The 16,795-nt window shown below is 33.3% G+C and overlaps 1 protein-coding gene across 1 annotated transcript; it reads right to left on the bottom strand.

Moving 5' to 3' along the window:
• Window positions 1-294: 294 nt before the first annotated feature.
• LOC126745240 (larval cuticle protein LCP-17-like) lies at window positions 295-10,764 on the bottom strand. The gene is made up of 3 exons (XM_050452993.1): window positions 10,607-10,764; window positions 4,808-4,926; window positions 295-676 (listed from the first exon to the last, which is right to left on the bottom strand). The coding sequence occupies exons 1-3, from the start codon at window positions 10,676-10,678 to the stop codon at window positions 394-396; spliced, it is 474 nt and encodes a 157-aa protein (XP_050308950.1). The 5' UTR covers window positions 10,679-10,764; the 3' UTR covers window positions 295-393.
• Between the last annotated feature and the right edge of the window lie 6,031 nt (window positions 10,765-16,795).

Here is a 16,795-nt window from a genome sequence, read left to right as displayed (position 1 = left end):
TCGAAGGTATATACATTGTATATTATTTGTACATTGTACATAGCAGGCGACGATAATGTTCACAAGATATATACCGGGTGGTCCATCGCCGAGCGGAACATATGAAAACCCATCTAAATTTTAAGGGGGTCAATTATTGGCTTCCCTATACATTTTATAGAAAAAATGTAAGGTAACTTTTTGAGTTAATTTAGCATGGTTAGAGATCAACGTATTAAGAAAATAATACGAAAACAGGAAACCATTTGAGTCAAACAAGTCCGGCAGGCATCATGTATAGTTAAACCATTTCAATTATTTTTTTACACATTTATTTTTCGATAAAAAAATCTACATAAATATAAAATATATCTGCATATGTACAAATTCAGAAAACAAAATCACAAATAAAACTTAGAACCTTCTTGCAGGCTGTTGTGGTCCTTCGGGCTGCTGAGGATGGGCCGCGATATATTCCAAAGCTCTCTGGATAGCCGCTGGAATTGGGGGTGGGGTGGGAAGAGCATTTCCGCTTGGCTGATATCCGTTTTCGTCAGCCACGTAACTGATTTGGATGTTCTCATTCTCGGGGGTCAAAAACTGGAATTGGCCGTTCACGGATTTGCTGGCTTGTTCGGGTCCTTGCACTTGGATGCTTCCTTGTTCTTGGGCTGAGATTCCATTATCGGTTTCATATCTAAAAATAAGATTTTTTAAATTTTAATGAGAAACCTAGAAAAAAGACGAAGCTCTAATTTTATAGAAGTTGCAATTTTTTTTTATTGGAAAAAAGTTGCTCTAAATACATAGGGAACATGGTATAGCGTACTATTTATTGATCTCATTTACATTTACCAATTACATTATGTGAGATGATCTTTAAATAATTATTTTAGAATGCTGCAAATACATAAGTACACATCAATATGTTAAGACATTTGTAAAAAAAAATTAACGTAGGAAAGTACCAATTCCCTTCCTAAAGAAATCACAGGTCATCATTTTTATATTTCGTGTAAGGCAGGCTTGCGAGGCTTTTTACGTAACTTTGTTAAGAGGTCATTAATCTGGTCTCTCTTTAACATCTTTAACAGCTTTTAGTTTTAGATATTTTCTTAGAAAACCTATACATTTTTTCCATTAAGCGGAGGTATTGTCGTCTAAGCAGTTTTGCAAATTGCAGCAATTGCAGGATTTAAATTTTGCGCTGACTTGATTCTCTGCCTTTACAGGTTCGAATTTGTGGTATCTGTTATGAAAAATTGGAAAGCAAATGTGGAATTTCGTAGAGATCGGTATTAAGTCTTTTTACTTTGGCTTATTTCCCATAATCATATATTTGATATTCTAATTTCTGGATATTTTACACTTTATCCTGATGACTGCACTATTTTGTGAGGCGGCACCATCAAAGGACATGCAAACAACAAATATCTGTGATTATACATTGACAACCAATTTAAATTTATACATCACATCAGTTGTTTTAAAAGAAAAGTTCCATCTTGCTGTTATGCGATGAGGTTGATAAAAATTAAAACTCAATTTGTAGTGCCTACATTGCACTAAGTGTGTTCCACTTGCTCTTAGAGATTTGCTTTTAAAAAAGAGAGAAGAAAAGTGTCACTTGCCTACAGAAAAGGACAATAAGATATATGTTTGTAATGTGTAATGGGCATGAAAGATTTCTATAGAGACGTTTTTAGCACCTACCATGTCTATTTACCCTAAAAGCTTGCATGTTTATAAAAAAAACAAGACAGTTTAACATTCTGTTATTCATTTTATTATCTAACCTGAAATATATTTTGTAATGTCTTATTTTCGAACTTCCATTGTCTTTATTTTAAATTTAGTACAACGCTTCGGTTCGGTGAAGTATCTTGGGAAATCCCTTCACTTCATCCAGGATTCAACACTTGGAAAACGTACTGGACCTCCGATTAGAGAGTAATGGACCTTTGGGAGGTTTGTTTTCGTAACTTCTACTTTCAACTCAAAAATAGATTTAATGTCCAGCACGAAGGATTTTCAATGGTCGGATTTCAATATCGTTATCTCCAGTGGTAGACAACATAAACATGAAGTGGTTCAAGAAGCAAAGGATATCCAAACAAGGGCATCCCAATTCAAACCCAAGGTGTGGATTTGGTATATCGATGACACATTTATTATTACAGTAAACTTTCTGGAGCACATTAGTAACACTAGACCAAGCATCAAATTCACGATGAAGATGGAAACTGAGTCAGCATTGCTCTTGTTAGATGTTCTTGTAAAAATAATAACGGACGCTAAGGACCTCAATCTATTGCAAGCCAATACACACAGGACAATATCTATACACATCAGCCTAATTTAAGAAAGGAGGGAATGATTAAAGCCCTGCATATGAAATTTGTAGCTCGAATAAACAATAATAATATTGAACAGGGAATTAAAAAATATCTCCAAAGACTTACAGCAAAACAGGTATGCAAGCAAACTAATAAAAGCAACTAATATAACAGCAGATGACCACAAAAGAGCCGCAGCAACTGAAGGATCCCTTTATAGCATTTTTAGCAATCCTGTTCTTTAAAGGAACTTCAACATTAAGACTTCCTTCAAGGCAACCATACGAGATTTAGTATCGAAGACCAGGCCAGGATGTCTAATAGACACCAAGAACTGCGCATACCAAGTCTCTTGTGAGTCATACATAAGCAACCCAAAGCGACCACTGGAACTTGGAACAAAAGAACATCGAAAGTAGACCTAAATAGAAAAGCTAACCAGATAAGGAATACCAGAACAGGCCTCAATCCAGTCCATATTTTATCCACACTCCATAGTCACATGGGATAGAAGCAAATATTTTGCGCAGGGATGTTGGAAGAAAGACAACGATAACAATGAGAAAAAAGATTTCTGGATGCAATTTACTTTACGCAAAACCAAGGAATCTTCAGCCTGGGCAGTGGTGATATTCTTAACATCTGGAGATACCAACGATTTAGAATTAATGGATGTACTAGAGCTGATCAACGGCAAAATAGAGTTAATATTTATCAAGAAAGGAACAATAACAGGATTCTTCGTGAATTTAGTAGGAAAACAACAAGTAGTCGAATAGCAGCACTTCGTCGCAACCCGTTCAGGGTTTAAAAGATCGTGAGAAACAGCAAAACTTATTTTTTTGCCAATCGATTTTTGGTTTAAATGGGCAGCATAAAGTGTTTAGAAACCATTTTATAGTCATGTTTTAATCGTCGGTAAATCTGTATAACCAGCACATCTGGGCCCACGAACATCCATATGCCATTCTGCCAGGAAATTTGTAAGTAGAATTTGTATTAATGGTTGATGTAGAATTTATAGTAATTATCTATTTGGGCCTTACTTCTTACACAACCAATTAATGGTGACTTTTTTTTACAATTTCCAATGGTAGATAGAGCATGCCAATGTGTGGGAAAATATTCTACTAGTATCAAGATTATATAGCCGCTTGGTTTCAACTTGACAGTTGCCCAGTCCACGTTCATAGAAATTTTAGGAGCTGGTTGGAAACCAAGTTTCCAGAAAGATGGATCAGACATATTGAGCTAGTTGTAGTCAGTTGGCCTTTATAGAGCCCCAATATTACTTCTTTAGATTTGTTCATATGGATGTTTTTGAAAGAAATCGTATATGCTACTGCGATGCTTGCAAGGAATTAATAAATCGAAATTTAGATGCTGCCATCGGATCTATTAGACGTCAATGTGAATTATTTGTTTGAGATGGTTCATTCTTCAAACATCTTTAAATTCGTATTTGAGGGTGGCTGTTAACTATTTTTTTTTAAACACGTTTCGTTTCCAAAGAGAGTCTCATTATTATGTATGTACATTCCATATAAATTTTAGCGATTTCTTCATGCATGAAAATGTGTTTAACTTTTTTAATCGGAAACGAAATGTCGGACGTAAAAAAGTCAGAAAACTGAATTTGCTTCAAATTAAATGAGAATTTTGAGTATAATTTTTATTTTCGAAGAACTAGTGGCGTAATACGTATGCCACTGGTAGAATTTATGGAAAAAATATGCAAAAAGTACTCCTTGATGCTTAGAAGCTACGTCTCAAATTTTATACTGAAGCAGTCCAACAGTTATAAATAAAAAACTTTTTTTTTTCTAATAACACCTTATATCTCGTAGAAAAAGCAGCACTCGACATATCGTACTAGTTATATGATAAACTAGGGTTTATTTTTGACTTTATGATCTGGACCACCATAGGCCTGTAGAATAATTTTCTTCTTAACCGAAACGTCGTGCTAAATTTAAAATAAAGGCAATGCAAATTCGAGAATAACATTTTACTACTAAATTCAAAAATAGTTAGATTACTTTCTTGCGTGTAAAAATTTTGTTGCTTTCATATTTTCTCGATATAAAGTTGGGAAATAATGTGGAGAACAGATATGAGTAATGCGACTATTGATGCCAAGAATAGACTAATAGTAAAAACTATTTGTTTTGGGATGAGGCCATTTCAATTTAGTAAAATGAAAGCAAGAAAAATTGAAATTTTGTTAAGTTAAGTCATCTACAAGATATTTTGACAAAATAATGCTTATACTTTCCTGATATTAACCAATACATCTGAATGAAAATATGAAATGGAAGGAGTTTTTATGGTTACATTTTAAGAATTTATTTTAAAAGCGTAATATAGCCGACCGGTCAAAATGAAATGGTCCTTCTTATGTTATTTTCCAATGGAAAAGTAAGAAAATTCCTAGAAGTGTATTTTAAATGTATTTAACAATTTTATATACTACTGAAAAAGTGTCCACTTACGCAAATTGATAACTTCCTTCCGGTGAAATATCAGACTCAGATTTAACAATTTGGGCTGATTTAGGGTCTCCACCAACTGGTCCGGCAACTGCGGCGGCCAAAAGGGCAGAAAAGACAACCTTAAACAAACAAAAACGTGATACTAAAACTATTTAGTCACGAACTTAACATTTACTTAATTATTAAAATAATAGCTCTGGTCACTTTTCCCGATAATAATGATGACCGTTAGGCGAGGTGAGGTATTGAAGGTTACACTTCGCGATGCGAGTATAATTATCGCTAGTAAAATGTAAATAGAAAGTAAAACATAAAAAAATAAGGATTTACAATGATAATTTTTATTTTTTCCTTGATGATGAAATAGATAACGACGCTTGACCTACTAAATTCTTACTAGAGGCTGGTCATCTCATATTAGATCTTGCACTGATGATTACCTAATAACATTCAAAGAAATCAATTTGAATTCATAATGCAATTATAAATACCTACTGATGAAATTAAGGTAATTAAAATTGATAATCTGAGATTTTAATAGACAGGTTATTTTGTAAGAGTTGTGTCACCTTAGGTTTTTGCAAGTTATTAAAGAGATTTTTTGTTGCATCTTTGAGTTATGCAATTTTAAGGCACAATTACTTTCTTTGATTGCGCTCATAGTAAAATACCTTTTTCAATATTTCTGTTAAATAATATATCTGAGGATACGTCTTTGCGAATCCTTGATCTATACAAGGTGCTCATTAAATATTCCGGAAAAAGTTCTAATAAATGTATGTTAACAAACAATTTAAAAGCGACATGCAAGAACGTTCAAATTTTAATCCTCATGAGTTTTTGCATATTTCAAATGTTTGTTTATCGATAAAACTTTGCAGCTACATCAACAATAATAGGATTCCACTGACCTACAGACTGTTTGGTGCAAGAAAGAATTTGGAGCCTGCTGAATTCGAAAATTACAATTATTTTTTTAGATCCGATCTTATTTTCAAGATATTGCAAAAACACACTTTCTTCTGTTAGAAGTCATTAATAAACCAATAAACAACATATTGTACGCTAGTATAATAACAGAAAAATATTCGAAATTATTTGTTGTCATTTTAAATAGCCATAATAAAACAAATTACGTTTGAATAGAGAATTTTATTTTGGAAATAAAACAGAATACGGGACCATAGTCAAATGAAAATTTAGTTGATTTGTTACTCGTTGGATATACTTTGGTGCTAAAAAAATCCTAAATTACAAGTTAGTATTGCAATAATGTGAAATTTTTGACGTAGGCGAAAATTCATATTTGCCTTTAAAAGACTTATTTGGAGTTTAGGACCAACGATAAAGCAAATTTAACTGCTCGTATTAAAAACAAACCTAGGAAAAATTATAATAAAATTATGAAAAATGGGTAAACATAAAACTAAAGAAAAATGGCCACAATTATAGTAAAAATTACGCCATAGCACAATTTCATTAATTCTCTTTACTCACATCACTTTTCTATTTTTGTCTGAAAAATTTGCAATATATTTTTTCTACGTGCAAATATTAGCTTATTCGGTAACAGCAATTTATTTTGAAATTACTTTTCATTTGATCCAGTCTAAGATTAAGATTTAAGATTTGAATATGTTAAAGTGATTGGATATAACAAGAAATTTTAAAATTTTCGGCGAATGTCAACTTGAAGTTTTATTTTTACAAACATTTGAGTTCCATAAAATGATAAGTTTGAGCAAAAAAACAATTTTAATTACTTTCGACATTATTTTCGAAATGTCTTAAATCAAATCACCCCTTAAAAACATCCAAACATCCTTAACCAAGTGTGAAAAGAGTCTTACTTTATTAATAGTTGATTGGATGTCTCAGTGAAGACAATATCTGCGAAAGTATTGCTGATTGGAAAATCTTGAATTTTTATGCAAGTGCAATAATGCAGAGTTGATTTTTGGATTCACGATACTTACTTGCTAAAGTATTATTTCATGCTTTTAATTAAAATAAAAAAAAATACTATTTTTGATATGTTTTTTCTATAAGAGAATTATTAATTTAAGAGGAGTTTGATAATCCTAATGAAATAAACTAAGCACATCATTTTTACAAAGACAATCATATTTGGGCTTATATCATGTAATTAAAGTAAATTGCTTACCAGAGCCAAGTCAAGATAAAGTTCTAGAATCAGTAGATTCCAAAATCTTACTTCTTCAAAATCTTTACTCTTTCAATTTTGTTTATACTCAATAGTATTCAGAGACTTTGGAAAAGTCATTGTCGAGATGCATCCTTTTTAATTACCGTACTTACCTTGTCTCTAAGTAGCACAAGTCTCTTAGAAAATAATTGCAATTCTTTTCTGAAGAACGTCAAGTTTAATGGATGAACTTTGGGATTGCGTTATGCTTTTTTAAATAGGTTTACAATATCAAACATCATCTATTAAAGTTTTGTTTATTGAATACTCTATACTTTAACCTTAGCTGGCTTAGTCTTTAATGAACCGAGTTAAATCCATCCACATAATGTTATAATTGTTTTAATTGAGGACAAAGGGTATTTAGCTTTACACAAATATGCAAATCTAGCGATAAGTTTGATTAAACGCTTTGAGAAGTAGTTGAAGCAGTTGAGTGTTATACATTATATTTTAAAACTAACTGTACAATGGATATTTAAATAATTTTCTATTTTTCTTATTTGAAATGCTGAGATAAGATAAAATGCAAAAAAACTTAGTTGATTTTTTGATTCGCCATATTCATAATACCCTTATTTATAATTTGTTTTTGCCAAAGAGGTAGTTGTTTGCTTTAGAGAAATTTGATAGTCTTAAAGAAAATTATATTTGTGCTTATAATATGTAATTAATGTAAATTCTTAACCAGACCCAAAAATGTATAATTAAGTTATTACTAATATCAGTAAATAATTTCACCATCTTTTTGAAATATTATTCATTATTATCTTTGGTTCTATGAAAAATCATCCAGTAAGTAAAGACGAAGTTCCAGAATCAATGGATTCCAAAATCTTACCGGTATTCTTTCAATTTTCTTAATACTTCTGTACAAAGACTTCGTTATTCAGATGAATATTTCTAGATTACCGTCTTTAAAAGAAAAAAAAAATATTGCAAATCTTTCCTAAAGAAAAATCTTAGGGCGTCAAGTTTCAAGTTTAATGGAAGTAGTATGTGAGTGCTGTCTGCTCTTAGGAGCACTTTTCTACTTATGTTTCTTTAAATAGGCGACTGACATTGAAAAAGTGGTGTATTAACGACTACTGGTCTACTAACTAACTATGTCGAGAGAAAACCTGTAAGCGCCTTTACTTCCACTTAGTGAGCTGACATCATAATAATTTCCAAGAATGTATGTACACCTGTTTCTTAATACTGTTTTCTTAATGTAACGGTTAAAAGGATGATATCATAAATATACATGAAACTCATCAAGTGTGTTTTATTTGAGTGCATTGCTGTGTTGGTTGGATATCCGGAGAAGATTGAGTTTTTCCCAAAAAGGAACAAAATTATACAGTCCACTTAAGTTAAAGTGCTTCAAGTGCCTTAAGAGGAATGTAGTAGGAAAGTTAGGATAGAAGGGCATTTCAATTTTCCGGAAATGAAGGAGTAACCTTTCTCTTTAGACATAACGCATACAAGAATTTTGTACTACCGGACTTCTAATACTATCCAATCCAAGCAAATAGGACTCATACGCAACATGGCAGTAGTCCAAAATTGACAATATATCAATTCAGTTAGTTTTAGCTTGATGTTTATGTCTACTATGAATTTAAATCTATCAAGAAATTTTAGTCATAAACATAAAAGACATTAGTTATATGAGCTGCAAATATCAAATCTTGGTCAAATGTAAGTCCACGATTTTACTCGGTCCTAGAAGGAACAGGAGTACCCACCAGAAACAGCCTATTAGTAGTAATCCATACTCTTACATTTGCTAAATTCTCGTTAATAATATTAAAGGATCGAAGGATCGGCATACAGATGAGAACAGATTGAAAGATATTCAGTTCAAAAGTCAGCTATGAATACGATAAAGAGCAAGTGATTGAGAGAGTCAAATGCCTTCGAGTAATAAAGTAACAGTAGCACAGAATCAAATGATCTATTCATTGCCTGCAGAAGGTCATCGGTCAATTCTGATACTGTACTGTATCCTTACCTATTCCCTAATGGCTTACTTGGTAGAAAGTTAAGGGAATCAATAAAGAAATGGAGTTGTTTATCTACGATTTTCTCTAACAACATTTAAAATGCTTATGGGTCTTAACTTCGTTGTATTGTGTTTTTTCGGGATAGGGATTACAATAGCTTGAATTCAATGATCAGGAACTTTAAAAGTCAGGAGTGACTAATATGCAAATCTAGTGATGAATTTGATTAAACTCTTTGAGACGCAGTTAAGTTTTGAACATTAATATCTGTACAATTATATTTCTCTCAACTCAGAAAGATTGGTTTTATATTTTATTTGTATGAAAACTAGAAATATACTTCTTGAAAAACTATTACAAGGTTCACTTTATGCAATGTGAAATGGAAGATATTTTCATTAATGCTTGATTTTCTAGTCTGGGGAGAAAATGGGGTTAAGGTTGCGTTATTTTAATATTGAAACAACTTGTAAAAAAAGTTTGACATATTAATTAAAATAATAAAAGACCAAAACAGGATGTAAAAGTAGAAATGGAAATTGATGAAAGATTTTTTATAGCTAAGCTCGCTTTTTCACCATCATCTACACTTTACCTACTTAAGTTCTACTGATTATAGGGATATAATATTAATACCTAGATTCTATCTTAAAATAATTTAAAATACATATTGATTTTTCTAAATAGAGTTTGCTTATATATATTGGGAGCGATCAAGATTTTATCATGAAAAATTAATATTTACTAGCAAGGGATCTTAATGACAAATAGATTGATAGAGAGAACATTTGACAGTCAAATAATCTTCTCGAAACATTAAGTACTTTAGCTGAATGGAAAATCAATTTATTATGGAAAGTGAACAAAAATTAAATATTTATTGACTATTAGACGGCGTCATTTATAACGATAAATATCGCATTATTTAAAATAATTTTATAGGAATATAGAATAGGATATAGCATTTTAGTCGAGAGAAATTATTATTATTTTACTCTGTTTAATAGAATAAGTTCAACCTTTCTACTAAAATGAATAGAAGAGAAATAGAATTATTTTGTATTTCATGAAGATTTATGTAACATAAAAGTCACAAAAGAGAACATTTAAAAATTGCATTGATTTTGGCATCAAAGCTTAGTTTGATATAAATTATAAGAGTAATAAAAATAAATAAAAAAATATAAACAGAAAAACTTAATTTCAAAAATTATAACATTAATTCATTTCAAAGACGACTACATTACTTTACATAAAAAAAATAATTTGGCAGAACTGAATTAATGAACGTATATTTACCATTTAATGTTAGATATATCTAAATGAGATGCTGAAAATGATAAAATATCAGGAAAAAATATATTTGTTTGCGAGGAATCTTACTCTTCTATTATACTCTTTTTATTAATTTGTCTACCCAATATCAACAATATATTGCGAAAAATATTCTACCCCCTAAGACTTTACTAACCAATGATAACTTTTAACAAAGTATTTTTGTTTACTATATTTCAAAAAGTTCTTAATATTAAACTTGATTGAAAATACTTATACGTTGTAAATTAACTTATAAAACAACTTTTTTGAAATTTGTCCTTAACTTACCAATTTCATCATTTTGAAGATGGACTTTTGACAAAACTGTACTATTGAAGCAAATCTTGAACTGTGATACATTACCCATTTGGGCTAGGTATTTATAAATCGTTAGGTAGCACCCCGCCAGTCCCACCACTTATTATAGAAGAGGATTAGCGAACATCAGCAGAAGACAAGACATAAACGGAGATGCAAATTATTCGCTTTATGCAATCGACATGTTGTAGCATTCAAATTATACGGGTAGTGAGCCTGGTAAATAGTGAATACACCCACGTTAATTGGAGATTCATTGAAAATTTTATTTGGTGACCTTAGGATTGTATTAACCGAATCTTAATTTTGGGACGGTTTGATTGATTGGGTAAATTAACGAGGAAGGATAAGTTGGATGATGTATTGATATTGCGTTTATTTGATGACCAGATTAAAATTGAACTGTTATGTCCGAAGTAGGAAGCTAAATTTATGTTTATGGTATTTAAACAATTTGGGAGATTGATTGATGGGAGTTAGTGGTTAGGAAAATATTAATAGTTTGTGAATAAAGAAAATTTATTCAATCCGTTTTAAAGCTGAAAAATCAAGTGTCAATAAATCAGTGACAGTCGATATTTCAAAACAAGTATGAATTATTCAATCGACGAAAAAATAGCCATAATTAAGTGGCGATATGCGGGAAACAGTTTTAGAGCAGTATCTGAAATGTTTTCAGTTTATTTCCTCACCAAGCCCATTCCGTCCATTTCAACTATGTCATTGTCTGTAAGTTCGAGTACAAAGGTACCGTAATAAATAATTGTAAATATTCAACTCAGGATATTAAAAATAGAGCCGAAGAAAGAGAAAACAGAGATCTTATAATTCTACTGAGTGTGGAGGAAAACAAGATGTTAGTACGAGAGTTCTTGGGCAAGAGGTAAATAAACATCATACAACAGTATTGCGCACATTAAAAAAACACAAATAATATTCGTATAAATTCGAAAATCATCAAGAGCTGCAGGAAGGAGATGAAGGGCGAAGAATGGCATTTTGTTTTGAAATGATGGAAAGAGCAAATTATGATAGGAATTTTTTAAGAAATATTTGTTTTACCGATGAATGAACATTTACCCTCAACAATGAACCAAATGTTCAGAATTACCGGTACTGAAGCCAAGAAAATGAACAACTTTGTTCATACTCGGACACAATATAACCAAAAAACAAATGTATTCGTGGGAATTATCGGACACCATATCATTGGACCCTTTTTTTATGGACTATAACCTAACAGCTGAAACCTATTTGGACTTATTTCAAAATCAAATTGGATCAGCCTTGGAAGAAGTTTTTCAGGAAGATCAAATGATCTGGTATAAAATGGATGGTTGCCTGGTCCATAATGCCCGTATGAATAAACAAAGCTTACAAAGCTACTTTTGTAAGCTTTGTTTATTTATATGTTAGGTGTTTTGTGTATGTTATGGTCTGATGATGCTCTAGTCGAGCGAAACATGTAACCTTTGTCATTTTATTAAATGTATTTGTGATGCTGTAGAATTTGTGTTTTAACCTTTTATAAAAGTGTATGACCAGCATCTTTGGGATAATGGATGAATTTTTCGAGTCTTATAACAAATTGTTTGCTGGTGTCTGGTTTTACCTGAACCGAAAATTTGGTAATTTTGCAATTTCATTTAATTAAATAATTTAAGATTCGCTCTATAAAATGTACAGGGAAGCCAATAATTGACCTTAAAATTTACATAGAATTTCCTATGTTCCGCTCGGCGACGCACCACCCGGTATATGTAGCTTATATTTGGAATCAGGAAAGCAACATGATTTGAGACACATTACTTGCCTGGTTTTTTCTCAGAAGTGTATTTTTTAAAGAGATAAAGATTTATTATTTTCTTCGGCTATTTCGGCACATTTCTAACCGCCAGTACCTCAATTACAAGAAAGTAATTCAAACACATAAATAAAATACCCTTTCTACAATTTAAAAAAATCCTAAGTAATATTAAGCAGGATAAAACCTTATAATGAACCGTAAAGAAATCGCGCCAAGTACATACTTTAATATTATTGAGACGTATATCAAAATGGATAAGGAAATTAATGTTATAATACATATTTTGAATTTACACACAATACATTTAATCTAATATATGAAAACTAATTTATTGCAGTATATATGGACTAGTGCTTGTAATAATTTAAAAGAATTATTGACAGTTCCAGCGAACTAGTGAATTTTTAAAGGCATTTCATTAAATCTGGACAAAATATTTTTTGTGGCCAATATTGCGCTTAAATTAAATTTCATAATTTTACTTTGAAACTCACTTGTATATTTTATTGCATTAAATAATCATTACTCGTTTCCCTATTTAATCGTTGTATCCTATTCGATTTATTTTAACATCGATCCTAATAACTAAGGATAATTGTATAAAATCGGATCCTGGCTCTTTTGGAGAGCTTGCTTTTGGTTTTGAGAGTGGATATTCGGCACTTGGCCATGTCAGCTTTGGCCTGGGCTTGTTGTTCCTAAGTGAGCTTACGATCGAAAACAATACCTAACTAACACCTGACCATCTGAGAATTATTGCTCCCCATTCCAGATGACCAGATAAGGCTCTGTTCCTTTTGGGAAAAACACCACATTGGGTTGACCTGCAGTCACCATCGGTTTATCCAGGAGTAGATAAGTTTAATGTGTATTTGTAACCTAGGCCATCGCATACTGACAATAATTTATTGTAGCTGGGGTAAGTCGCATATGAAGAGGTTAAAAAAATTAAGAAAATAGAGGGGAACCTTGGTAAAGTTTTGCTCCTATAGCTGGATGCAAATTCATCTACTTAGATTTGTTGGTCAGAGCTAAGTGGACAAGTTTTATTTAGTCGAGAAAAGATGTAGCGACGAGTTTATATAATAAACCGTAACGCTACATCTTGTCGAAAGCCTTGCTTACGTCAAGAAATATGGCCCCAGTGTGCGATCCACGTTTTGCAACAAAAAGAATATAAAAATGGGAAGTGGAGCATATGATTCTAAAACCAAACTGACCATCGGGAATTATTCCGTGTCTTATGCAGAGGGAGGGCTTCTGACCAGGGTTTGCCCCTTCTGCAATTTTACCAATCTCTAAAAGACTAATTAGCATACAGCTCGATGGACTTGTCGCTGATTCTCCCTTAGAAGGGATGAGAATTACATTAGCGGATTTCCATTGATTAGGGAAGGACGAAAATTAAAATACGGTATTGATTATGTTGGTGATTATCTGTGTGCCGTCAAGGTGTTCCAACTTGACTTTGACTTTTTACTTTTCCAGTCATTTTTTCTATAACGGATTTCGGCTGATATTATTTGGGTTATGGAGACTGCAATGGGGTTTTGGAGAGTCGTTTGGACCGAATTTAATATTCTGCAGGAGAAAGTAGACCTTTGAGCGAGTTTAAAAAGATCTTAACCTTTGTCACAGATTGGAAATCTTAGCAATTATTTTAATTATTAAAGGGGAGGGGTTTGTTTACTTTTTTAACTAAGTTTTAAGCTAGGCGGAAAAGCTTAGATAATTCAATATTTGCTCCAGCTCCTAGTATTTGCTCCTACATCATGAAAACGCATGAGCTCCCACTCATTCGTCTTCTTAGCCTATGTTTATTCAGTCCTAGATGTAGGCCTTTTCCAAATATTTCCACACTTTTCTAACCCTAACAGTCCGGATCCAATTTCTTCCTACAACATTTTGGATATCGTCTATGAAGTCTACCGATGCTCCATTTGGTCTCTCTTGGGTGTCAAATGAATATCCTTTGTCATCTTGCCTTGCTATAGGACCAGCCCAGCTTCATTTCAGTTATGCCACAAGCCTAACTGCATCCGTCTCTTCAGTTCTTTTACGAATTTCCTCGTTGCTTTATTTCTTAAATCAGGGATTGCTATCATAGCCCCTTCCGTTGCTCGTTGGGTGGGTTGCAGCCTATTAGCAAATTTACGGGTAATTGCCATTATCTAAGTCTATATGTGTAAACCTAGTGACCTAGAACCTAGTGTGAAGTAGTGGTTCTGTGTTTTTTCAAAACACTTTCCTTTTTATAGAAAATTCACAAGATTTAAGGAGAAATCATAGTTTGCCAAAAGCTGCTTAAGGCCTATTCTGCTTGTGCTTTCAGAAGATTGATTTTTTTGCCAAGCTGAATTTTGTGCCTTAAGTAAATATATTGTTAAACAGCTTCTAGGGATTGATAAGTTACCTAGATGTCTTCTCTACTCATGATCTTTGTTTTGTTCATTTCAAGCCCAAATTGTAACGATGTTAAATGAAATTTCTGAAGCATTTTCTAAGGCCTTCGCCTGTTTTGCCAATGATCACAATATTACCGGCACATCATAAAGGTTTAGATGCACTTCATTAATATAATATCGTGTTCTTGCTAGTCAAGTTTTTTTAAGACATAAAAAGTTTTGGTGAGATGGTGTCTCCCGACCCTATTCCTCTGTTGATTGGAATCTGTTTTTAAATCATCATCTATTTTTTGATGAATAGAAGGGTTATTATAGATGTGTTTGTTAAGGCACGGGTCTAGAGTCGATATTTGCATTGTCTGGAATCCCTCCAGAATTGCAGAGTCAAAAGCCTTCTGGTAGTCGACAAAGGCTAAATGGAGTGCTATTATATTCTGTGGCTTTTTCAATAAAAGTGCGAAGTACCTGTAGGTAGTGGATAGTGCTATACGCTTTACGGCATCCCGTTTCTATACTCATACCAACCGTTTGACTGGTTAGTATGAGTTCATCTTATTTATCAACAGTTTAAGCCATAATAAGCTGATAGGCCTATAATTATATGTGTTGTTTCTGTCTACTTTCTTGCATAACAGAACAGCTTCTGCATTTTTCCTCTTAGTTGGGATTACTCCTTCTATTAAAACTTTAGTTATTAAACATTAGGTAATAATTTATTTCTGTATCTCATTTGATGTAGTTCTGTCTCCAATTCTTATATATTTATTTCTGGGAACTCTTCGGATATTTTCCTCTGATATTGGCGCCCCTGGACTTTAGATCTGTATAGCTTTTTATAGAAGTCTTAAACAGGGAGATGGTGATTATCTCCCTACGGCCGCGAACTACTTTAAACTCTCTTTATTTTTTACATTAGTCATTTTGGACTATTAATTTGATAGTTGAATCTTAAAACTTTTATACTTTTATTATCTTTGATTGCATTGTTAATTAGCTTATTGCTATGGTTTCTTACATCTTTTTGGATGTTGCTGTTCTAACTGTTTGAATTGAATTTTGAATTGTCGAAACAATGGGGTGCCAAGGCAGTTGTGCATATTGGTCTCCTGATGGACCCGTCATGCCCCACCGGGGGTTCCCAGAGGCCAACGGCCTTAGAGAAACCGATAAGGCTCTCTGGTCAGAAGGACTTAAAGTCACTCGGTACACTGAAAGTGTTACCCAAGTATTTGAACCTGGCGCGCGTGAGTGCTGGGCACTCCCCGACTACATGGTCAACAGTTTCATCCGCCTCACAGCACCATCGGCATTCCGGGTTATCCGCAATACCGATAGTATGGAGATGGCTTCTTAAGTGCCAGTGACCGGTTAAAAAACTTGTCACTACTCGAATTTCGCGTCTTTTTAGGCGTAGTAGATTTTTGGTGAGACAGGCAGAGGGCCCACCTAGGTGCGCTTTGGCCTGTCTCATACCAGGGGACTCAGTCCATCTTCGGTGGGTCCACTTGTCCAGCAGACCCTTTATTGACGCGACCGCAACGCATTTGGCGATACCAACTACGGGTTCCGGCTCCATCGGAACTTTTGCGGATCCCAGTCTGGCAAGAGAGTCCGCTTCCTCATTACCTGCATGGCCTACGTGGCCAGGTATCCAGACGAGCTGGACCCTGCACCCAAACTGTACCAGTTTTTTCAGGACTTTTATGCACTCTAGTACCAGCTTGGAGCTTACCTTTGCGGCCGTGATAGCCTTAATGGCAGCTCTGCTGTCCGAGCATGATACGACTGTATTGCGGTGTCTGCAGCTTAGGATTTTCTGTCCGCTTTTTAATACAGTGAATACATCGGCCTTGAAGACAGTGGCGTGCTCCCCCAGCGAGTATGCCCTACTGGTATGTGGGATCCCACCACAAAGCCCTGATCCAGCTCTGTTATTCATTCTCGAGC

Source organism: Anthonomus grandis, chromosome 15 (genome assembly GCF_022605725.1).
Source record: "Anthonomus grandis grandis chromosome 15, icAntGran1.3, whole genome shotgun sequence".
Taxonomy (NCBI): domain Eukaryota; kingdom Metazoa; phylum Arthropoda; class Insecta; order Coleoptera; family Curculionidae; genus Anthonomus; species Anthonomus grandis.
The sequence above is the reverse complement of the archived record's forward strand: the minus strand, read 5'-3'. Positions and strand labels throughout refer to the sequence as shown.

Excerpts from the sequence above, each read along its gene's own strand:
- LOC126745240 (XM_050452993.1), bottom strand. The coding sequence starts at position 10,678 with ATGTATCACAGTTCAAGATTTGCTTCAATAGTACAGTTTTGTCAAAAG. Across the intron at positions 4,927-10,606 it reads TCTTCAAAATGATGAAATTG|GTTGTCTTTTCTGCCCTTTT; the intron begins GTAAGTTAAGGA and ends TGTTTGTTTAAG. Across the intron at positions 677-4,807 it reads GAAGGAAGTTATCAATTTGC|ATATGAAACCGATAATGGAA; the intron begins GTAAGTGGACAC and ends TCTTATTTTTAG.